The following is a 25,920-nucleotide window of genomic DNA, read 5'->3' as shown; positions in this document are numbered from 1 at the left end:
GAGCCCTGGGCCCTTTAAACTGCTGCTGGAGCCCCCAGCTGCTGCTGCTACCCCAGCGGGGGAGGGGGAGGGCACTTACCGGTACAGGGCAGGCTGGGGCTGGCTCTGACCCGCATGCCCGCCCCTTCCGCCCGAGCCCCCACCCCTTCCGGGGGCCAGAGCCGGCCCCTACCCAGCCCTGTACCGGTAAGTCCCTATTTCTACTTTCACCCCTGCTCAAGAGCCATTGTTTCTGGGATCTATCACTTGTGATAACACAGAACCTGCCTGGAGAGTGAAACTAAATATTCTTGGCAAGACTATTGACTTTAAATTTGACTCTGGAGCTGACCTCCTAGTTATCTTATGGCTTCTCTAAACTTACAGAGCCACAGCTGCGCTTAGGGGAGAGGTTAGTGAACAAGCTCTCCTGTCGGCTTAGGGACTCCACTTCCCGAAGAGGCAGTAGCTATGTCTACGAGAAAACCTTCCTGTCAGCATAGCACTATCTACACTAGGGATTAGGCTGGTATAACTACATTGCTTCACACCCCGGAGCGATGTAGTTATATGGACATAAGTTTGAAGTGTAGACCAGTAGTTCTCAACCAGGGGTATGCGTATCCCTGGGGGTACATCAGAGATCTTCCAAAAGGTACAACTCATCTAGATATTTGCCTAGTTTTACAGACTACATAAAAAGTACTAGCGAAGTGAGTACAAACTAAAATTTCACATACAATGACTTGTTTTATACTGTTCTATATACTATACACTGAAATGTAAGTACAATATTTATATTCCAATTGATTGTCTAATTATATGGTAAAAATGAGAAAGTAAGCATTTTTTTAGTAATAGTGTGCTGTGACACTTTTGTATTTTTATGTCTGATTTTGTGAGCAAATAGTTTTTAAGTCATGTGAAACTTGGGGATATGCAAGACAAATTAGACTCCTGAAAGGGGTACAGTAGCATGGGCGGCGAGTTCTATAGGCCCCTGGTGCCCAGGCACCATGGGCCCAGTTCCAGCACTATATGAGACTGGGTCTCTCCCTCAGCCCTCCCTTCCGCCCCTGGGCGCCCCCCGCCACGTCCCTCGAGCCATTTAAAACAGCCCCCACTCACCTCTGGCCCCTCCCTGCAGCCTGCCCCTGGGCGGGGTGGGTCTGTGTCCCGCCTCAAGTGCCACTGTGGCCAATAGGAAGCTGCAGGGGCAGTGCCTGGGGGTAGCAGCACATGGAGGCCCCCCGGCCCATCCTGCCTAGGAGCTCCAGGTAAGCGCCACACACCCCCATCCTCTCCCAAAGCCTGCACCCCCCTTTTTGGCCCCCAAACTCCCTCCCAGAGCCTGCCTCCTCCCTCCGCACCCCTTCCGGCCCCCAAACTCCTTCCCAGAGTCTGCACTGCTTCCCTCCGCACCCCCTCCCACCCCCAAACTCCCTCCCAGAGCCTGCACCCCACCCCTTTCCCACACCCTTATCCCCAAACTCCCTCCCAAAGCCTGCACCCCCTCCCTCCGCATCCCTTCCTGCCCACAAACTCCCTCCCAGAGCCTGCATCCCTCACCCCCTCCCACACCCCCACTCCTTACTCCAGCTCAGAGCCTACACCCAAACTCCATCCCAGAGCCTGCAACCCCCGTCCCAGCCCAGAGCCTGCACCCAGCGCCCAAACTCCATCCCAGAGCCTGCACCCAGACCCCCTCCCCCACCCAAACTCCCTTCCAGAGCCCAACCTCTCACCCGTCCTGCACCCCAATCCCCTGCCCCAGCCCAGGGCCTGCACCCCAGACCTCCTCCCCCCACCCAAACTCCCTCTCAGAGTCTTAGGCAGATGGGAGTGGAGTTTGGGGGGGGACAGGCCCTGGGCATTATGGGCTCCTCCAAAATTTCTACAAACCTGCTGCCCCTGTTCAGTAGTCTGGAAAGGTTGAGAGCCACTGGTGTAGACCAAACCTCAGAAGGGACTTACAGTCACCTTCAACCCCTCGAGAGCTGAAGTCATCTGACACAGCTCTGACTAGCCCTGAAGGTATTCAGAACCGCATGGGCCAGTTCACCACAGAAACAATTTACAAAGACAGAAGCTATGTATTCAGAATGCATGTGATCAAATGATCAAAGACCAACAACCTTCTCAGCCTGTGTGGCAGCTACGATGGGCCTAATGAGAAAGGTATGAGAACTTGGAGGATTTGATGATAATGGACTTTTGAAAGGAGATCCAGTACAAATCAACCCAGGAGACAATGCTGAACCATATAGTGTGCAAAACACTCCTACCAGAGAGACCCTGCAAGAAACTAGCTACAGATTTATGCAAATTCAGAGGACATCAATATCTGGTCATAGTAGACTGTTTTTCCATGTGCTGTATATAGAAATAACGGACTTGAAAGACATAATACATTGCAGTGTTATTGAAAAACTGAAGTGTACTTTTGCTTAGTTCGGTATTCCAAAACAACTAGTGACGCACAATAGAGCACAAATTACTACAGAAGTTAAGTCATTCCAAGTGAAATATGATTTTGATCATATTACTAGCAGCCCATATTACCCACAAGTGAATGGAGAGTCAGAGAGCTGTACAGAGAGCCAAGAAAATCCTACAGCAGGAAGATTCATTCCTCGCTTTTCTGAGTTACAGATCAACAGCAGAAGCAGCTGCTGGATATAGTCCAGCACATCTCCTTATAGGAAGCATCTCAGAACTGTTCCAACTTTGGAAAATAATCCATCTCCAAAGTGCCCAGACATGGAGAAAGTAGCCAAAGTGGATAAAAAGGTTAAGAGAGCTTATGAACACCTATACAACAGGCATTTCTCAGCTAGAGAACTGCTGGGCCCAGAGCCTGCTGACTATTTATGTCAAATTGGATAAAGAAAAAAGGACAGATGGCTCCAGCTGTCGTAAAGAAAAAGAGTTCATCACCCAGATCATGTGATCAAAATGACAGTGAAGAGTTCAACATAAACTGTCAACATCTACATTTTGTTCCTCAGAAAGTACAGTCAACAGAGCAAACTCCATAGATGGCAGATGCAGAACAAGAGGACAACTCTTACAGTTTTTAAATCAAAATTGGATATTGTTCTTCTAAAAGATCTGCTCTAGGAATCATTCTGGGGAAGGTCTATGGCCTACACCCTCACCCCCTGCCCCAGCCCGGAGCCCCCTGCACCCTGAACCCCTCATTCTTGGCCCCACCCCACAAACCCCAACCCTCTGCCCCAGCCCTGCACCCCTCCCACACCACAAACCCCTCATCCCCAGCTCCGTTGGGTTGCAGGTCACAATGGTCCCTTCTGTCCTTGGAATCAATGAAACAATGAATCTATATTCAAACATCACTAATTCAAATGCCAGAAACACCAGCACCAGCAATAATGCCCATAGCTTTTAAATAAAAATCTATTGCCATTAGATTTGATTATCTTTTGTCACTTTTATAAAGTTTACATTTTACAATAAACACATCGTGCCAACCATTCTAATGATCCCAATGCACCCTAGGAATGACGGGGGAAGAACTGGGTTGGTTTTAAAGTATTCCCTTTCAAAGTGAGTAGAAAGTCACTTGGAGGAAGTCAGACAGTAGTCGAAGAGATAGCAGCTAGAGCACTGATCTAGGGGAATGAAGATCTAACAACTAGATTATGAGGATTCTTTTGAATTCTGGATTTTAACCTCACAAATTCAGTCATATTGATTTTTCTTACTCTATCTAATGAAATATTTCTCATTTCATTAAAATGAGATGTTTTTAATCATTGATTCAAATGCCACTAGAGACCCAGAGATGCTGCGAGATGATATAGCATGGCATACATAATTACATTATACCTACCCTGCAACTGTCCTTCCTCTGTCATTGAACTACCTGCTAGCAGCTTGTTCAGTCAGATTGCACCAGAATACCGAGCCCAGCCACTACTCAGTAATAAAACAATAAGAAAATAAATTGCTTCTAGACAGCGTCATGCAGATTATGTTGAAAAGCCTACCTGCTGGAAGCTATAGCTACATTCACCAAGTCAGAACAACACAAGTACAAAATTAAATCAATGCCATGAATTAATTATCACATTAGTTAAGCAATAGTACATTAGTCATGGATTTATGTTCTACACTAAACAACCTAATGATTCCTCTAATTCAGAAGGGGCTGGATTCTTGGAGCTTTCTTCAGTTTATCTCTGATTTCTTTTCCAAATGTTATATTACATTTTCATGTCGCAGATGCAGAGGACCAGCACAGCCTTTATGGAAAAGATCCTGTACAATTTAATATTATAAGATTGCCTTTCTATAGGTTTTTTTAAACCATCCTACAGAACTGAACAGAAAATCCTATCCCAGCTCTAGAATCATATTGGAAAGTTCAAAACAACCTATGGAAAGAATGTAATAGGGGATGATGTCTTATAGGGATTTAGGTTAATGTCTATCAAGCCCTATTATTTGTATCCCTACTAAATTCAATGGATCTTCTCTGTAAGAAAAGGAACTCTGCACCACTTTAAGACCTGCATTGTATTTGTAATGCACTTAGCACAATGGAACTTTGATCCAAGATTACAGACTCAAGTTTCAACTGCAATACAAATAATCATTGGGGGGGGGAGAGAAGTTGTACCAAATAAAGTCTGAACAAGTCCTGCATAGTCAATCATTAAAGGCTTCAAGGGGAGGGGGCCAAGGAATATCCACGGATTCTGCACTTTTGGGAATCCAGTGGCCTCAGCACCCCAGGCAAGTGGCTTGGAGGAGCTATACCACTAGTCTAGTCCATAGGTTGTAGTAACAAAGGTAAGAAGGAATATAAGGAAGACCTTATCTTCAAGGTACTCCACCATGGCCTGGGCCCTATGTATCTAAAAGACCACTTAAAGATCTGGGATGAAGGCCAAAGTTGACTACTATGCTTCTCTGGCCAAGGAATGCTCTACAGTAAGGGTAAAGCTCATCTGTGCAGGAGACATGGCTTTCTTAAGGGCTGGTCTGTAGAATGAATTTCTCCCATGAACTAAGGGCCATCACAAACCTCGCCATGTTCCAATCCAAGTGCAAGGCACAGTACTTTGAACTACCTTCTCAAATATGAACACACAGCAACATCTATATTTAAAAAAAATGCACTCAATGCACTGCACTGCACCCTCTCCTCTTCCTAGGGAAAGGAGGAGAAAAAAATACATAACAGCTAGTCATGTTGATAAATGCACTACTGCAAGGTGTTCCAATACTATGGTCACGAGGGCAGTATGAGAACCTATAAACACAATATAATAAAATAAGGATGGGCGTCTGTTCAGCAGTAGAATGCCCTGGCCCCAGATAAGGTGAAGTTCATGCCCTCTCCCCCATCCTTCCATATAATGTCTGGTATTCTCCAACTAGTTCAAGGAAGTTAGGAGCCCATATCTCATTGAAAGGCAACGGGCCCCCTAACTCAATTAGGCTCTTTATGCTCAGGTTTTTTGAAGAAGAAATGGATTTCACCCTACATTCTCCTAGTCTTCAAAATGAATAACCAAGTGGTGGTGGGGTGGGGAGGTTGCTTTACTATTTAAAGCTTGGGTCAAATTCTCTTTAACCACTCTTGATGTCATTCAAAACAGAGGGCACACAAGGGGGGCAATTTGATTCTTCAGGCTTATAGCTCTAATTTGTAAGTAATATTTCCTAAATCCACACTTGTATCAATATACTCCAGCATATACCATTTGGAGGTTGATATTTCTATGAGTGTCTCCCTTCCTAATCCTCTGTGGGAGTGCAAGGAACGGCTACTAGATGTGTGCAACCTCGTTCTGAATTCTAAGATAAAACTGAGTAGAATTTAATTAATATCTCACCTACTTAAAATCTTCCAGCAATGGCTCTGCTACAGCTGCAGCACTAAATTATGAGCAAGTTCTTCTTAATCTAATAACTTGGGTAAAAATGGTTTCCTAGTTGCCAGAAAAATCTATATTGATACCGTTATAACTTTGCATTAAAAATGGTGAGCCTTGATCTCAGTGCCTGCTGAGACACAAGGTTTACTCTAAACTTATTTCTTCTGACAGTATGCTAATACTAAAGGTGAATAAAATTAAACAACAACATTGCAGATGTACCAAGTGATGAGGAAGGAGCAAGTAAAGAATTAAGTCAAGGTCAGTTCCTCTGCCGGTGTAAATCAGCATAAATCCAATGGAGTCACACCAGTTTACAGCAGCTCAAGATGTGGCCCAGAAACTCAATCATTGATTCAGTCCATTGTGATAAGAAAACATGGCAGCAAAGGATAGGGTGTCAAACTTTAATGCCCTGCTTTTGTTAATCTGTGACAAAGCATTTATATTAAATTAGTCTTAAAACTTATGGCTGGCTATTAAATATATATTGCTTAACCTGGTCATATATATATATATATATATTGGTATTTAAGACATTCTGGGTTTGGCAGGCAAATGTGCATTTATTCTGCTCCTTTGTAACTCTAGTATGAAAAAGACTCTGTTTTCTTGTGGGTCTCTTCAAATAAAAGGTGTACTTCCCCTAAACACCTCCTCCTCCTCCCCAGCATTCATTTGACTGACAGTCTGGAAACTACCTGCAGATTGAGGGCTAAAGGGAAACAAAAAGAATTTCAACATTCAGAATTTATAGTAGTAACAAATGTAGATTTGCCAATACTATCTCAAATCACATAATGATCAAATATCAACAACAGTGATTTGTACTTAGACAACACCTTTCATTAGAGCAGCTCAAAACATGTTATGAAGGAGGGGCTATTTACCCCATTCTACATGTTGGGCAATGGAAACAGAGTGAAGTTGTGTGATTTACCCCAGGTCACAAACAGTTCATAAAACTGAAACTGTGTCCATGAGTGTCAGGACTGAATCTGGCAGAACATGGTGGAGACAAGGACAAGCTGTGTTCAACATGGTTTCAGCAGAATTTAAACCACAGCTGCTGAGAAAGGTGTTGAACATCATTGCTTGCAGCTCAACTATGTTTTGCTCTGTTGCTGCGTGTGATGGGGTGTCTGCCTCACACTGGTGGAGAAAGAGTTAAAAACAGCTCTGGGGAGGCTGCACAGCAGATAGCCAATCAGTATTGGGCTGCAAGGAGCAGCCAATCAGGGCAGAGCAAGCCCATATATAAAGAGAGCTGCAGGGAAGAGGAGTCCGTTGGGAGTTGGGAGTCCAGGGAGAAAGGAGTGGGTCCCTGAAGGGCTGAGGGAACTGCCAGCACCCTGGACAGAGCAGTGTTGGGCCAGGTCAGGGGAGCGAGAGGGAGCTCCCATCTGACTGGCTGAAAGACTGAAGCCTGGATACAGGGGCAGAGAAGGTGCTAGGGCTATGGGGAAGTAGCCCAGGGAAATGGACGGTAGGGGTTGAAAGAGACACATCACATGCCTACCACCTAGAGGGTCCCTGGGTCAGGACCCAGATTAGCGGGCGGGCCTGGGTCCGCTCCCCCACCCCCACTTGCCACTGAGGGGAGTGGCCAGTGAAGGGGTAGTTTGCCACCAAGGCAAGTGGCTAGTAGAACCTTGGGCTGTAGTCGGCCACAGAGGTGAGTGACTGGACAGAGGACTGCGGCTCCTCCAGAAGAGAGGGGAGAACAGAATGGGGCATGGCCATCGGGCTATGTCCTGAAGAGGACGCCGCGATCCTTGAGGTGACGCAGGTGAGGAGCAGAAGCGATGGCAGGCGAGAAACCACCAGAGGAGTGCGCCCTGTGAAAAGACTGAGCTAATTCCCAGAACGACCAGCAGGAGGCGCCACAGCAGCGAGGTGGGATCCACTGACAGAAATGGCTCAGTTTCATGGCATAGGTGAGGCCACGGTGACAAAGCAGGATTAAGATCCAGTCCTCTCAACTCCCAGTCCCTCTGCTTTAATCACAATGGCAAAATGTTGAGAAGTAGCCACCTATTTTGGGGTGCTCAACTTGATACACCTTGTACCTGATTTTCAGAAGGTCTCATGATTGATGTCTGCAGAACAAGCCTTGTCAACAACTTACTCCACTCCTTTTCATTTGCATTAATGGAACACTGACATGTCAAGGATTCCGTAAGACTAGTAAGGCTTTTCAGAGAAGGAACTAAAGCTACATGCCATCAGCTATTCAATTTAAAATCCGAATTTACTTTGAGGAGGAGAGGCTTTCAGCCACAGCCGCTAATTCAGCTCAGATCTGCACAAGAAGTTTGCCAGCAAAATACCAGGAGAGCACCAACAGCTTACAAAAACTGCTAGAGAGAACAGCAGCAGTTTAAGTCTTGAAATCAGAAGAGAATGTGGTCTTCAAAACCTGCTCACTGAAAATCCCACTATTACTACACCACTGGCTAATTTTGTATGATTTTGCCCACTTCCCAATAATTAATATCACTTATCACCACACCCCATTTGCCCTCACTATGTATTTTGGCTTTCTGCTTGAGATCAGATTACCTATTGATCAAAGATATGATTTGTGACTGACTTCAAAGTGGAAATTTGTTTGTGTGTTGAAAACAACATTATTGTCATCAGCTTTTCCACCTTAGTGCTATCACTGATAAACGTTTTATTAAGTCAATTAGCAAGTTGTAATGGATTATTTTAAGTTTGAAATCACAAAGTCAATCACTGAGGACTTTTCAAATCCAAAGCAGAAGTACAGTATATGTGTTTATTATTTATTATTTATTAAACTATCATGACAGCCAGGCCTTGAAAAGTTCACTCACAACAGGCAGGAAACTTTCCTTGGCGAATGCCATTAATTTCTAGCCCTTACAGTTGTAAAAGACACCTTCCAAGCACAAAGAACATAACCAATGAGGTACTGTTTGCTTGAGTCTGCCAACGCCATTGCCTCTTCTGCTGTTCAGTTTCCATAAGCAGCAGCAGAGTGAAAACGGATCCGTTTTCTAGGGTAAAGCTGGGAGACTGGAAAGAATTGGGTCTATTTTACTTTGTTGCAGCTTAGGGGGGGAAAGAGCAACTGGAGAGATGAACAAAAACATGAAGGCTGTGGGAACGGTAGAGTTGCTGAAATATCATCTCGTATCAGCCAGAACATGCAGGGATGGGTAGAGTACAATTGTTCTGAATAACTAGAACTTCTAACTCTGTGTGTCTGTCTGTCTGTCTTTGGCTAGCTGTTTTAACCCTGTGATTATTGGTTGGCTAGTAAACTTGCCAAGATCTGTGTGTGGATGCACCAATGCATATGGGGCAGGGCAATGGAGAAGAGGGGTGAGGAGGAGTGTGGGGGGACAGAAATTGGACATTGAAGACAACTTAGAAAAGGACGCATTGTGATTTAAGAGAAAAAGAGCGGAGTACAGTGGAGACAGGAAGAAAAAATAAAGTAAAACGTCAGGAAAGAGTAGAGCTAATCACATAGTACAATGCTTGGCAAAGATGTTATCAGATTAATTTCACCAGTATGTCAAAATTATGATAAATATTTTGTGATCCTCAACCAGCTCTATAGATGGTCAAATATTATTCAATAAATATACTACAGGAACATCAGTGGAAGCCAAATATATAATTTACTATTCTACCAGCTCCAGCAATAACTTATCTTTTTGAAGTGTTATTAAATGGACAGTAGATTAAACAATTAAGTCAAATATATACATTTTAAGACCCCAACTACACAGAGAAACTGCCTAGCTTTTGAAACCTTTGTGAAACTCACATCTTGAGAAGCATTTCAAGTAACACCACTGAACTGCATCCACAATTCACAATGCATCCACAATAGAACAGAACAATAATGCCTGCAGCAATTATTTAAATGGGTTCTCAAATTCAGTTTTGAACACTAGCCAGCAAAAGGATATCTTGTAGCTCAAGTATAGATAGCCTGTGTTTTTAAGAACTAAAGGATGACAGTTGTAGTCCAAGCTCCAGATGGATTTATTACAACTGTATGATTAAAGTAAGCACCATGAAAAGTAGAACGTTGATGAGGGAGGGCATGGAAACAAAAGAGGAACTAACGTAAATATTGAGCAGTCTATTGCTCAATTAAACTGTTCTTTACATATGGGAGGCAGCTGTGTTTTGCCCCACAGGAATCATAGGAATTGTAATTTGTTATAGTTTGTTCTATCCTTTCCTCAAATTGTATTTTTCATTGGGAAATCACAGAACATTTTTCGTATACATGTGAAGGTATGAACGCATGTAGTTTCTACTGATGAAAAATTGCATCTGTATCCATTATGACCAGCGATCCTAGTTTTCCGTGACAAAAAGACTCAAAATTCTCAAATAAAATATAAAAACCCAGGTTTTTCTGCAATTAAATCGAAACTCTGAACTTCAGTTTCCCTAGCCACAATATATATATATATAGGTATCAGTTGAACATAATATTTTATTGATATACAGTCAAACCCCGTTCTTCTGAGCCTCCATTATTTAACTCTCCATATTAACTGAACTCCAACCACCTGGAGCTAACAGTGGTGGGGCTCGAGCGGTCATCCCTTGGCAGCTGGTGGTTTGGTTAATATGGAGAGCTGAATAATGGAGGCTCAGATAAATGGAGTTCTACTGTATATGTTTTTATTTTTTCACAAACTGTAAAAACTAAAGAGTCTCTGTAAAAATGCAAATTCCGTGTTTTTCCCCATGGCAAACGGATTTCTAGGATTCCTGCTTTTGCCCATGAACAACTGGTGCACAGCTTTTCAGTACAAAATACACAGCCTGGTAAAGTCTCTGTAGTAGCGGAGCTCTGAAAGGACTATCGAAACATAGCATCGTAAGACTGGAAAGGACCTCAAGAGGTTATCTAGTCCAGTCCCCTGCACTCATGGCAGGACTAAGTATTATCCAGGAGAGCATTTCTATATTCTGGTTTGGGGGAAACAAATGACATTAGAGGTAGCTGACTTTCCTGGGACAAATCTCTTGCGTTATAGTTTGCCTAATAATACCTTGCTGTTATCTAGCTTTTTTATCAGCAGATCTCACAGCATATTATAAAGTAATACCCACTGGCAGTCTGGTGTGGAACTGTTATGTCATGTCTCTACCTCATTTTCCCCTCGTAGGCTTTCAAATAGCTCAATGAGACTTGCATAGAGTGAGCAATGCTCCTTTATAGGTCTAGTTTATTTAATCAACTGCCTGATATGGTATATAAACAAGCCTTCTGCTGTAAGTCCCCAGGTTTCTTCACTGCTTGGAGCTCTGCAGCCTCCACTGATAACTAAGGGTCTCGGTCTCTCCCTGCCAAGAGAGCTTTGTGGTCGCTCCCCTCTGGAGGGGTGTGTGCGTGTGAATGCATGTTCTAGGAGCTGTTCCTCTCCCCAATACCCATTGTTCTCCAGGAAGACACCAGTAGGAATAGCTTCCTACCCAGCTCCCCTGAGGAGCTCTCTCCCCCTCAGAAGCTTCCTCTCTCTGTTCTGGGCTCCTGCCTGCTCCCTCATAACCCTATATAAGGCTCAGATGTTCCTTAGCTAACTTCCACTGAGCTACTTATCCAAATTAGCCATCCACTAGTGGATCTGGGTTGGCTCATTTTCCTGAGCAGATCCTGTTTCAGGAGGTTGCCTGACCATTTGGAAGGCCAGCCTATGTGACATACAAGTACCTTTTTGTCTGCCAAGCTACTCCTAGATACAAATAGGGAATTGAAAGAACGCACAAATCTAATGTTTGTAACCGTTCTCACTCATTAAAAAGGAAATAAAAGGATGTTCAACTGATTTATTTTACATATTGCAGCTAGTAACTCGTGTAACATATCTATTCCCTAAACATTCTGCATTCCATAGGCAGTCACATGACAAACTTATACAAAATAAAGAACTGTTCAGTGAATTACAGAAAAGCAAATAGAAATTCTACAGGGATCAGCATTATACAAAATTCTATAGAAATTAAGCATGGGCAGGTGGAGGAGAGACAGTATCAGCTATAAAGTACCAGGAAACAGACTCTGAATATCTTTAAAAAGATAAATCAAATAGCTGACAAAACAATAAAGTAGCACAGCTAAATTAATCCTAATAAATACAGTACCCAGAAGAAAGCGAACAGGGAACAAATCTCCCGAAACTGTGTATGTTCAGATGAATATTTGAAAAGATCTGTAATACTTGGAAGGCCTTTTATAAAATGAACAGTATCCATAGCCTAAAAGTATTTTCCTCTGAGATGAAAATGAAAAATTCGTTTATCAATTCTTCAGGCAAATCTTACAACATATGATGGGCTAGTAGTATTCTGAAACTGTCAGACTTTGCTTTCTATTGCCCATCATAAGCCATCATTTATTTTGCAGAAAAACCAGCTACAATTCCTGTGGTTTACCTTAAATTGCTGAGGTTTTGCCAATTAAATCATCCACTGACAGAAGCAATTTTATTAGGCTTCTTTTTAACTCTGTCAGAAGCTGGAAAGATAACAAGACACTGTCTGCACAACATAATTCATGAGAGACGCCATTATTCAATAGTGCAGGACAAAAATCAAATGCATGAAATAGGGGACTACATCAGAAATGGTAATGGAAAATACCAGCTATTCTTCAGCAGGACAAGGACATCAAGATTTAGCACCATTTTCTATAGTGCTTTGTTCAGAGAATTAATAAAACTGGGTTTGCAAAACTTGGAAATACTCCTACCCACATTAAGCTAATTGAGTGAGAGAGATTTTATTTATCATACTATTGACTTGATTTACTAGCTAGCTGTTCATCTTGCCTTGAAACAGAATTGAAAACATTCTGAGCTACTTCTGTCCTCAAAAGCAAAAACAGGCTTGAACCCATCTGTGGGTTGTTTTTAAATAATATTTGTTTGGATTTTTATATTTAAAAGACATAGGTCAAAGATATAGATCGATGGTATACACATATCCACAGTACAGTAGAAGATGAAAGAAAGAAGGTACATTGAAACTCGTAAAAAGTCCTGTATCCTATTTAATGAAGCAAAATACCTGCCAGGGGAGCCTCAGCTGGGATGGCTGTCCCTGGGGAGCTTCCTCTGACTCCACTTCCAAGTCAGGGGGTGGGCAGGAGAATGGCCGACCATTTTTCCGATGCCCCTGAGACCGACTGATGCCCCTGCGATGGTTGGGGAAATGCTCAGGAGTTCCACAGATGCCAGGGGGTTGGCCATTGGCCCTGGGGCCATGCACCCCCTAGGGGCCCAGAAGGAAATGCCCATGCCCCCGGCAGGTGGCCTTGGCCCGCGGGCAGGTCTTCCTCCTCGCTTTCAGAGCCTGAGATGGGGAGGCTTGTTAGGGGGACCAGGATGGGACTGATGTCGCCTGTCTACCCCGTTCCTGTCAGCTCCCTAGCGGAGGTCTGCGGAGAGAGCCGTACCGGGACAATGTCTCTCACTGCTATGATTCCGGTGACTGCGTTAGATAGATTGGCGATGGTACCCCGGCGAGCCACGGCTCACACTATGAAATGGTGCTGCTCCATGGACCAGGAGCGAGAGGATCAACGTCTTGGAGACCGTCGACGTGCCCATGGGGATCCGTACTGGCGAACCAGAGACTGGTGACGGGACTCCAGGGACCAGCATACCAACCCTCTGGAATGGTATCGCAAACCTGGAGACCGATTTGGATGCTCCGGGCACCAGGGCTCTGGGGACTCGTGACACGCCTCCAAGGGTCTGTGCCAGACAGCTAGTGATCAATGCCAGGATCCCGGTGAACACTGCCTAGAGACTGGGAACAATGCTGGGCACTCTGGCAGGTCATCCGACCCGCATCTAGGGGCTGGTGGCGCCGTTCAGGTGAGCGCTAGCAGAGCACCCTCTGCAGTGGGGAGTGGTGCCACACTGGCCGAGACCTCTGGAAGCGTCCCAGGGCAGGTTTCCCCCTAACTGGGCACCTCAGTAGCTGGCGTGGACGGCACCGGAGGGGACAGATTGTCCTTAGTGGCCCGAAAGGCCTCTGGCATGGACGTCACTGCCAGGCGCCAAGGTCCTCTGCGCCGCTCTCCAGGGTGGCGGGCGGGTCTTGAAGGGGGCTCGACAGCTCAGTAGCTGCTGGAGCTTGGCCACCGACCAGAGAGAAAGAGCTGCCCCTCACAAGTCTTTGCTCTCCTCTGGCTCTCTCCTTCCCTTTACAGCACACAGAAGAACTCCCTCTCCCGGCCTCTCTTTTTTTTTTTTTTAGGGGATGGGGGTCGGTGCCAGCGGCGCGCTCCACATCAAGGCTGCGTTGCTCAGAGCAGAGACCATTCTAGTCAGCTTCGATGCCAGTGCAAGGGCGCTTGAAGACGAATGTCCCACTTCTTTTTCTGTTTCTCTTACAGATGCGACACTTCTTCTTGGAGGAAACCCACATGAGCGACTTCAGACAGCTTTTATGGTGATCACTGACTGTCACAGGTTTCTTGCAGCAGTCACAAGGCTTGAAGCCCGGGGAATGGGGCATGGCTGGACCTAGGCAAAGGACTAACCAACTATTACTAACTCTAACACTAAGGGGATTATAAAACTATAAAAGTTTTTAACAACTATATAGAAAGAGTTCACAACTAGACACAGTTGAGAGAAGTAAGCTTGCTGAGGCAAGGACACATTCCAGCACCGTCACTGGCGGTAAGTAGTAACTGAGGGAGGGGGGAGCTGGCAGTGCCCCAGCACATACGAGTGCCACTCCAGAGGGCGCCAGAGGTGGTCTCCTATGTATACCACTGAGGGAAACACCTCCAGCACTGGTGCACGTGGTGAGCACACACACCTACAATGCAATGGACATGAGCAATCACTGGAAGAAGAAAAATGAATTTCAATTTCTGTATGAATTTGAGATTCAGGGGAAAGAAATGAATTTCTGATAACAAAGCTGAACAATTAAGATTTAACTGTATCATCATCTAGTGAAGGTACTATTAACATGTGGCAGCTCAGCAAAGAATATTTAAGCTGGACAATAAGTCATCAACAGATTTATGACATTTAGAGCAAACAGAACATGTTACAAAGAGGCAGCTTAGACAAGGTCAAATTTTAAGCATGCAAAGGTCCTAGAAGAATAGCAACATACAAATAAATAAAATTTGTGCCAGAGTACATGCAGTGCTATGTAATTGTAATTTGCTATTGAAAATCAGAGGAAAAGCATGTGCCCCTGATAAATTTGATCATTTCTTCCATGCTACTTGTAAGAGGGAACATTTGTTAGAGTTACAAAAATTACATCCCCAAATGCAACTCAAATGCAAGCCTGCCTAGCTCTTTGGAAAGGAATATACAGAATAAGAGGAATGTTTCCAGCTAAATGAATTTTTTTTCTATACTATTCTCTCCCTGCATTTGCTATCAGAACTTCTCATTCTGCAAGACGTGACTTAATCATAAGACACTTAAATTGAAGTACTGTGATTAATGTACAAGTTCTGTACCCATTTATCCAAACAACAGATTTTAGAGGGTGAAAATGAGCTCATATTCCAATGAAATGCTCTACAGCAAACAAAACTGACATCTGAACAAGAAACTAAGCAACTCCTGGGCATTTCTAGGCCACTTTCTGCCTTTACTGTTAAGGTGGTTTTGGGAAATGACCACCAGCAGCTACTAGGGTGAATGACAGGAGTGAAACAATATTTCAGGTACTTGTAAAAAGGCCCAGGATGACCACTGCCAAGTGACATCAACTCTTCCCTGGTGGTAGCAGCAGGCTCTAAGGAGCAAGGGAAGAGAAGCCTGTTACTAGAGCCCTGTGCAGGACTATTTTTAAACCTGCTCCTGTGCTACCCCGTAATATCCACTCTCACCTGCCCTCTATACGGCAGCGGGTCCTGCGGGACCCATGGGATCCCAGTCCTGCTGCAGGGCTCTACACTAGTCCCACGCAGGGCTCTACCTGTTACCACCACAAAGGGAAAGTAGGCAGTGGAATCAGAGTTTGCTGCTACCAGACCATGTAGGAGGGAACTGACTCTTACTAGTAGTTGCAGCATCAAATCTTTTATCTGTGACACTTCTTGAGAAGCACCTGGCCTGTCAACAATAGGCCTGGCCTATTTTCAGGGCCCTCTAAATAACTAGCAAAGTTGGATCTCCCAGTCCCCCAGCCACACAATTCTAGGACGGCTTCCAATCAGGGCCCCTTTTCCCTTTCTTCATTACTACAACTGTCCTCTGGTTCTCTGTGCTCCATGTCTGTAGGCTGGCCAATGTTGGTTGGACATATTCCTGGAGGTTTACTCACACGGCAATCTTTAATTAAAGATTAATCTTCAATTCCTGGAGACTACAGGACAATCCTGAAGGGTTGGCAACCCAACAGTTTGCCTTAAGACTGAAGACAGTACCTCACACCTGCACTAAAAATAAATAATGTGCATTAAGGTTGTAGTTCCCCCCCTCTTCCAGCAAGTGAGACTGTCAAGGAAGAGACAGAAGGAGAGGGATTTGAACTTTTCTACAGAAAGGATCCTAGCACAGAGCTCGGATGCTCTCTTCTGTATCAAATGCCACCAGAAGGCGACACTCAGCTCTTGCTTTAAACCAGGAAGTAAAGGGAAGGACTGGGAAAACCGGACATCTAAAATATGCATACAATCAATGAGATATAACAAAGATTTTCAGTTTATTTGTAAAGAGCTACTCACATATTAAAAGTAAGGGAGATAGAAGAAAACAAAACAGCCAATACCAAGTATTCAAAGCAGATTTAAGAATTCTCTCTCTCATTTAATGAACACTTATTAGATCTTATTCCCAGGTGGAATTTTTAAAAAATGGGAGTTAGAGAGTGAGAGAATGTATAGCTCTGGATACTAGATACAGTGAAATATGTTATAGCCAAAAGATTTCTCAGCAAAGCATGGATCCAAAAGGTAACTATGTACAGTAAATCCTTAACATACCATTCCTTACATTTCTATTAAATAAGCACGGCCCACCCATATGCTGAAAACCTTCTCAATAACTGGTTAGTGAAGGCCTGCTGTTCCAGACCAAAGATTTCCAGCAAATTCCACCATCTAGTGTCAAATGAAGAAAACTACAAGATGAGTATTTTTGACTGAGACCTTTTCATTTTTCTAACACAAGCTAGGGCATCAACACAATTTATTAAACTCAATGTGTTACAAAAAACATTTCAGTCATATCAATATAGAAAAGTGCCTCATTCTCAGTGAACAGGCCAAAGCAAGGGTTTTGTGGAAGCTCCTTTAAGCTTCTACATTATAACGGAATTAAAGCTGCTCAGGCAACCTTAAATAGTGTCCTTTTCTTACTACTGAGGGATTCACTGTGCATCCTTAGCACTCTTAACACAGGCTTTTTAGTTGACTATATCGATAGCATTGCATAGGTGAACAATACACTCTACAGGCAAACATAAGAGCGAAGTTCATGTTAAAAATTTGAGGTTAATCTAGACTCACAATGAAACGAGAGAGAACCATGATAAACAGTGGAAGTAAACTGTGCTCCTTGAAGGTTCATTTTCCTTGTAAAGAGTGGAAAATAAAAGCTGTTCACACATCATGGATTTCTTATTGCTTTGGGAGTATTCTTAAAATAATTATTAAACTATATACCCAAAAAACATGATAAACATTGTTAAACGTAAAGGAAGCACCTTTAAATAGACAGCGTTACTGGGCTGTGCAAAAGCTATGACTTAACATACTATTTGGAATGCCCTTTTCTGTTTTCTTCCAACACGTATTGTGTCCCAGCTCATGCAAACTAGCAGGGCCGGCTCCAGACACCAGCCCACCAAGCTTGTGCTTGGGGCGGCACCTGGACGGGGGCGGCGCGGCGTGGCGCTCCGGCTCCAGCCGCCGGGGAGAGTGGAGCCGCAGTAGGCTCACCGCCCTCCCCACGGCGCTATGGCCATCAGGGAGAGCGGAGCCCCGGCCAGGCACTCCGCCCTCCCCCCAGCGCTCTGGCCGCCGGGGAGAGCGGAGCTCCGGCCGGGCACGCCGCCCTCCTCCCGGGGCTCTGGCCGCCGGGGAGAGCGGAGCTCCGGCCGGGCTCTCCGCCCTCCTCCTGGGGCTCTGGACGCCAGGGAGAGCGGAGCCCTGGCCGGGATCTCCGCCCTTCTCCCGTGGCTCCGGCCGCCAGTGGAGCCGCGGCGGGCTCGCCGCCCACCCCCCCGGTGCTCCGGCCAGTCGGGGAGAGCGGCCCAAGGCCGGGCTCGGCGCCCTCCCCTGCCGTGCTGGGGGGGCAGCGGGAGGCTTTTTTGCCTGGGCGGCAAAAAAGCCAGAGCTGGCCCTGCAAACTAGACCCTAAATACTTGAATGATACCCAACCACTGAAGGGTGGCGGGCATCAGTGTCTCACACCCTATCCAAGTTCCAATACAGCATCCATCACACTTGACAACAGTGTCTTAGGGGGACAGATTTTCAAAAGGGCTCAAGGCCAAAATTTCCAAGTGTTCAGCACTTACAATTGGGACCAGATTTTCAAATAGAACTTTGCTTCCATTTAGTCACCTAAATAAGGGACAGATTTTCAGACGTGCACAGCAGCCACTATTGGAACACTTCTGGCCCACATCTGGTCACTTATTTTGGTGCCAAAAGTAGAGCTGAGCTCTTTTGAGTATCTGGCCTCAAGTGCACAGAGGTTCAATACTAAACGTCAAGCTCAAACAAACCACATAGGGATATTTCAGCAAGAGGCAATTTTCAGCTCATATAATCATGGCAGATTTCCTCCTTGAAAGAATAATAAAAGTAATGTGTGCAAAGAAGAGGCTTCTTCCTCCTTCAAACTCACGCCTTTCAGCTTATCAAAAATCGAGATATAAAGTTTAAAATAAGGCCTGGTTCTGTGATAACAAAATCCAGTTTCTTGCCGTCACCGCTGAATGAGATTAATTACATATGTCACATATATCATTCATGATTCTCCATTCAAAAGAAAATAAACTGTGCAAATCATTCTATCACTTTAAAAACATGTTTTATTTGAATGATTTATTTGACTAAAGGCAGTCAAATAATTCAAATAAAAACATTCATTCTGGGGCCACAGACCCCACTGTGAAATCCCACTCAGAGAATGATTTAAAGGCTATTCGGTCAAATATTTAACTCTTTATCTAGCAACCCACCATAGTTCCTGGGCTTCATGCATTCCACTTGGGTTGCTTGCCAGACATAAATCCCTTCATCCCGCCTGGTTGACGTGAACTTGTGATTGTGTTACCTTTTACACGTTTCTTCTTTGCACCAAGTATTGTGACCTGCATTCACAAAACTGGGTCAGGACAGATCAAATTTTCCAGTGAAAACAACTCTCAGTGGAATTTTCTGACAGATTTATGCAACTGCAGTTGTCAGCAGTTTCTTGCTCCTGACACAACAATAGACAGGCTGTATTAAGACCCCAGTACTTGGAATTCTACTTGGTAAGGAAATATTTCAACGTTTCCACCACCTATGAGAGAGAAAATGAACATTTATACTATAGTCACATCTACACCTCCAGACCTTTATAAGGAAATATTTATCGCCTCTCTAGAAGCACATGTAACACACTTCAGGTCCCTCTCCATGCCAATCCGAAAAGGGTATGAGTTGTTACGGTCCCCTGCTACAGAGCATTGACAGTTCATGCTTTTAGCTTTGGAGGTCCTTAGTTCACCAGCCAAAACGACACCTTTCACACACATACTGCTTGAAAGCACATGGATCTCAATCTCAGGTTGAAAGAGGGAATGCTCCATCACATTTAGTCAGTCTCACCAGAAATAAGTGATACACTATAGATGCAGCATCTCTAAGAACCAGGCGAGGATGGAGGGAAGAGAAAGAAGAGCACATCCTGGAAGAAATCATGAAACTGAATTAATCTGAATACAGAAATTGTGTAGCCCAAGAATAAAGAGTACAGTAAGAACTACTCTGGTTAGCCTTTCCTTGTGCAGATGATGCTACTCCTGCATTCAGATCCCAACATGAGAAGAGGCCTTTGAATAGGCTTTCAAGTCAGTGCTGAGAAACAACACTCAGTGCAAGAAGCAGTCAGACAATCCTGTCAGAGAACCAGAGAACTATGGGTCCATGACTTACTCTGCCCTTCCAGGCCCTCCCTACACTTAGGGGATGACAGCCAGGGAAAATGGAGCCAATGTTTAGAAACCAGCAAAAGAAAACAGCAAGAGACGTATGCAGACGTACATGACTAAGTGAGAAGCTGGGGCAAGAGTCTAAACGAGAGACTCCATAGTAAGGAGCAGACCTGAGAGTACAGAATCAGAGACCCTTAAACAGGATCAGAAGGAGACTTGCAGTCGACATGGGCATACAAGCAGCGTCAGGGCCGCCCAGAGGGGGGGGGCAAGTGGGGCAATTTGCCCCAGGCCCTGGAGGGGCTCCGCGAGCCCTGGCCTAGAATCCCTTCCCTGGCTAGAGGTGCCTTTTTAATGTTTACTCACCCGGCGGTGGTCCGGGTCTTCGGCGGCGGGCCCTTCACCCGCTCTGGGACTTCAGCAGCACTTCGGTGGCTGTCCCTTCAGTGCTGCCGAAGATGTGGAGGGAGCGAAGGACCCACCGCAGACTTGGAGCACAGCCTAGTGAGTACAAGTGCCGCAGCGGGTGGTGCCTTTTTTTTTTATGTCCGCTCCCCCGCTTTGCCCCAGGACCTCTGAATCCTCTGGGCGGCCCTGAGCCGTGTTGCATAGCCCCTCTCCTCCCTGCACTCCCTCCATGTAGCAAGCGCCTTCTGCTACCACCGTAGGAACTGGGCTGAGAGGCTTTAAAGGGCAGCTCCACCGATCTGGAACTACTCTCCTCCTCCACCCACCTCACAGCACTGGGCTTGCCTACCACCATCACCACATTAGCAGCTTGGGTCAGGTGACCTTACAGAGAAGTTTCCATCTTCAAGGTACATAAAGGTTGTCTCTTTGCCTTATCTACAAGAGGTCATCTCCCTTGCTTAAACAAAAATAGCCATCCCTGATACCATAAAGGGCCAGAACGCCTTACCTCACAACTCCCCCATAGGGTAATACAAACTGTTGTGTCTGTGTTCGCTACACAACTTCAAGGATATGAGGAAACCACAGAGACGGTCAGGCAGCAGAACCCCCAGAAATGTATTCAATGGTATATGCAGTCAATCCCTGCGGAGCCACTGGTCCCAGAGGATTGACCGCCAAATCCAAGCCATGCTCACTCCCCACCTTCCAGCCCAGCTTGCTCAGGTGTAGTATTGCCCCTCATCCCTCAGAGAGACACTGGCTGCTGGAAGAGGGATGAGGCCAGGCATGCCCCCAAGAGGGAACTCTGGTGCAGAGCTAGTCCCATGGCAGTGTGGATGCAGGGGTGTGGAGGAGCCAAAATCAGTGCTGTGAGTGAGTGTCATTGTGACCTGGTGCATGGGGGGCACCCAATCCCACTCTCTTAAATTTGGCCCCACCGCCTTCCTGTCACAATGGATGGCTGGCAGGACCAAATCTAAGTGGAGTGGGGCAGCCAACGCTGCTCCTCCTTGCTATTGTCAGTGGTATGCACAGTGCACAATGCGCACACTGCTGCGGGTGCCACTGCAGTCAGGCTCTAAATAAACCTGTATTTACTATGGACACATTAACAGAAAAGGCCTAGCTACATATTGCTGCTTTGGTAATAGAAGACAGAGCCCCATTAGAGGGCTCCTGAACTATTTTAAAGGGATACTACCCAGTTCCTATACACAACAAAAAACTAACAAAGCGGTACCTTCAGCAGTCCAGAGGCATGAAGATGGGTTCACAAAGCCAATCTATGGAGGAAAGGCGCTCTACCTTCCTGACCGCCACCTACACACATCTTAAAATAGCCTCTTACTTGCCACCATACTGTAATCACTGCTTGGCCCTCCTCCCATTCCATAACCCAAACACAGTATCATGGAGGTCAACCACATTTGTCACCTGTAAACTGCTAGAGTCATCACCTGTAACAAATCCACCAGAACATCAACACTTCTAACTAAGAAGCCTACCATCTTTCTTTTTTCTTCCCAGTCCAAACAGAAACTACATCCTTTCATCTCTTAGCATACAGTGTGTGTGATTATATGGGATTCTTTTGGGATGACAAAGAAAAATAACTTAACTCCCGCGTACAGATGAGCAGCTTTTGCATTGCTAGTGAACCCAAATGCACCTGATAAAGCATCTCCATATTTTTTAAACGACTGACACGTATCACAAAGCACGCAATGACAAAGACATGGATAGCAACAAGTGCTGCAGCAATAAAGATTTCAACTGTGGCAAACAAAATCTTCCTTCATGCAAAAGTTTACATGGAACTTGCCACCAGGCTTAAGATGAGAAGAAAGACAGTACAAGCTTATTGTACCTTGGGAGCAAGGACAGAGAAAGTTGGTCATGCCAAAACAACAATGCCAGAACTTTTTTGGAACATTTCATCCCCTTTTATATAAAAGGGAAGGTTTGCTTGTCAATACCCATTTCCCCCCAAGCTCTCACAACTCTAATATAAAGCTGTGCCTGCAAAGCAATAACCTGTTACTCTACAATATCCACCAAGCTTTAAAGACCTGCCACAAAACAATCAAACTTCACTGAAGCATTTCAAATAGCAACTTGCCCATTGGACAAAACGATCTTACTCCAGGACTGTGGGACAAGTGATCCCACCTGTTTTAAGACCAAAGCCATAATGAATCTTCATCTTACCTTCAAAGGAGAGATGTGTGATTGCAGGACGTATCCATGGACATTTTCTATCTGAGATAAGTTCTTTTCTGACACATGAACAAGTTCTGGTCCTCTCACTTCATGGGTTAAACGAGGTAAGGTATGATCGTGCAGGGCATCCTCATCTTGATAGCGATACTTCTAGGATAAAAAACAAGAATAATAAGCAGCTGTGAAAACACCACACATGTTTTAATATCATTATAGATCACTAGTCAATATTAGCTCCCCAACCTCCACCCAATCAGTAACCCAAGAGAAACAACCTGTTTCCAAGCAATTCATCAAAAAAGAGGCAGATTTGGTAGTAGATTGCATTGATGCACTAGACTTTTACTTTCAGAGATTTGGGTTGAAATCCCCCGTAAGGGAAAGAGAAACCTGTTGATCTTATCTTAGTCTCTAGTTGACATTGGTCCAGAACCCAAAACCCTCAGAATAATATTACATTACACTTCTGTAACATTTTCCATCAGAAGATCTGAAAATGCTTTAGAAACATGAGGTAGGCTCACAACAAACTTTACGGGCAGGAAATTGGGGTGGTGTATAATTAGTCCCCATATTACAAATGGGGAAGCCATGGGCTAGAAGGGTTACATGACTTCTCCTAAGTCAAACAAACATTGTAAAGTTTGGCCAGCCTATTTGGCACTATTTTCTTTCAGTCAGGACTTAGGGGAAAGCTACAGGGCTTCTTGAAATCTTTGGCACAAAGTAGATGGATATGGTGCTATTGTGAAATTTTGCTTTCAGTTAAGAGATCAGTAATTCTGTAAGACTCAAAATCAAATTTAAAAAATATATATATGAGTACTTGGACCTACTGGCCTTCTCACAAAGTTAGAGGTTAGAACAGAAAACTAAGCATGTCATAATTTCACAAGAGTTTTGGCACTGGAGGAAGATATTGTTGAAAATCCGTTCTCTCCATTTCCCATTTGGAATTCAGGCCTCACTTTTATTTTAAAATTGTGATATACAGTAGTAAAGTTATGTTAATTCATGAAGACATTAAAAATCAGATGTTATGAAGCGCCCCCACAATCCACTGAAAGGTGAGTTCAGGTGTGTGCTGTTGGTATACACATTGTTCCAAAAGTTTACAGTTCACAAACTCTCATTCTGGCATAAGGGAAGGGCTCGGCATACACCGATTATTTACAAAATACACAACGGGCAAGAATTGGTCTCTGTTCCCTCTGTGGGTTATGTCTGCAACACTTTATGCACACACACACACACACATTCCATATACTGCAATTATGGAACATACACAGTAACTGGCACCAGGCAGATCATTTTGGCAAAAAGCCACCAATCTAATAGACAGTATTCCAACCAATGCCATAAGCCTTGGCACACAGATAACAAAGCCCAAGCAATCCATTATCCTCTACTAATTCTAATGCACCCCTTTTAAGGAAAGTTTCCAGCCACACTGATGCCATAAATATAATGAGCAATTTGTTTAAACAAAACTTTGAGAAATAGCTGCATAACACAAGAGCCATCTCATCTCCCTTGCTACAATAGCTCCCAGACTGGACAACTGCATCTCTATCAGTGTCAATGCAAGACATCCGTGAAGAAGCCATGACTGGTTCACAAACCATCTCTTAAGTCTCCTCCTTATGATGGCATTGATTCAGAGCCTGCATCAGCTATCTATGCACTCCCTGATCCAATTCAAGGTTCTGGTTCTGACTTCTGAAACCCTCAAAGCACAAATCTACATTATCTCCATGACACTTTCTCTTTTCAGGGAAGCCCCAGCACCTTGAGAAATATGATCAAACAGGTGCTCAGACACTATAGTAATGGGTGTCATAAGAATATAGACAGATCAGACACAGCATGCTTATTGGAACCCAGGAACTCTCAGAGTAGAGATTGAAGTTTTGTCCTAATTTATTGCTCTGAGAAAACACTGAAGCTAGAGCCGTTCTTTTGACCAAACAATTTTCCACTCAAAGTGGGTTTATTAAAATTTTCTGTGGGGAAAAACCTGCCGATTCAGTCTACATTTTCCAATTGCTCAGTTAGTTGAATCAAAATTATTCAGTTTGTTTCGGAACACTGCACTGTTCCATTTTGGTCAAGTGTCACTTTGCCATTTAGACATTTCCAATTGGAAACATTTTTTCACAAAAGTTTTCAATATTCTAACTTTTTGTTCCCTCTTTAGAACAGCGAGGGATTTTTGAAGTGTCAAAATTTTCAGTGAAAGAAAGATTCTTTTCTTTGAACAGCTGGCAAGTAGTGTGCTGCACTCAAACAAGTCAACTACAGGTTGGGGATGAGCTATTGTGCCAGGCAGCAGAAACTTGCATACTGCAATGATGCGGGCTACTGCAATGTAGCTGAAAAAAACAAAACCAAAAATTGGTCCTAGGCAGTGTAGGCAGCATGATCTCTGAGTCAGTAGACCAAAGTTCTTTTTCTGGCTCTGTCACTGACTTACTTCATGATCTTGGGAAAGTCACTTCTGCACCAAGAAGTGGGGAGGATATTTACCATCCTTTACTAAGTGTTCTTCATCCTGAGATCTTGGAGCACTAAGTAATAGGTAATACTAGCACTTATTATTATCGATACTTATGTGGAGCTCACACACAGCTTAGCAATACAGTCCCTGAGTAGTATAGAAAATCTTCACAATTTTTATCAGCTTCTGCAGAGAAGATGTTCTATCCCAGTGGCTCTCAAACTTTTTTACCGGTGACCCCTTTCACATAGCAAGCCTCTCAGTGCGACCCCCTTATAAATTAAAAACACTTTTTAATATATTTAACACCATTATAAATGCTGGAGGCAAAGTGGGATTTGGGGTGGAGGTTGACAGCTCGCAACCCCTCCGTGTAATAACCTCGCGACCCCGTGAGGGTCCCGACCCCCAGTTTGAGAACCCCTGTTCTAGCCCATAATTTTAGTTACTGCATTACTTAACAGAAACACATGGTTGATAGTTTATAAGATATTTACAACAAAGCACTCAATCTACCATTAAAATCCCACACTACAAATCAAAAGTAATCTCGATCACTACAAGAAAGCTATCCATTTTCATTGAAATCCTAAATTAAAGACGAAAAAAACCTCAGTGAAATTAGCTAAAGTTGCTATTGCTTTAGCGATTTGTATTTTTAATCCATTCTTAGTCTATGTGATTCAAGAATATCATCAAACTTTTTAAAATGTAGTCCTGTTATAAAGTTACATTCGACCTTGTAACAGGGGCCTGGACTCCACT

General features: G+C 44.3%; 1 protein-coding gene across 6 annotated transcripts in view; it reads right to left on the bottom strand.

The window, feature by feature from the left end:
• The window catches only part of DLG2 (discs large MAGUK scaffold protein 2), a 1,462,668-nt gene that overhangs the window by 760,508 nt on the left and 676,240 nt on the right, over window positions 1-25,920 (bottom strand). For all 6 annotated transcript variants that reach the window (XM_034759045.1, XM_034759046.1, XM_034759048.1 and 3 more), the window contains one exon: window positions 22,647-22,808. In XM_034759045.1, the coding sequence (XP_034614936.1) occupies window positions 22,647-22,808 (162 nt within the window). The remainder of the gene's footprint in view (window positions 1-22,646; window positions 22,809-25,920) is intronic.

The sequence above is a fragment of the Trachemys scripta genome, chromosome 1, assembly GCF_013100865.1.
Source record: "Trachemys scripta elegans isolate TJP31775 chromosome 1, CAS_Tse_1.0, whole genome shotgun sequence".
Classification (NCBI taxonomy): Eukaryota; Metazoa; Chordata; order Testudines; family Emydidae; genus Trachemys; species Trachemys scripta.
The sequence above is the reverse complement of the archived record's forward strand: the minus strand, read 5'-3'. Positions and strand labels throughout refer to the sequence as shown.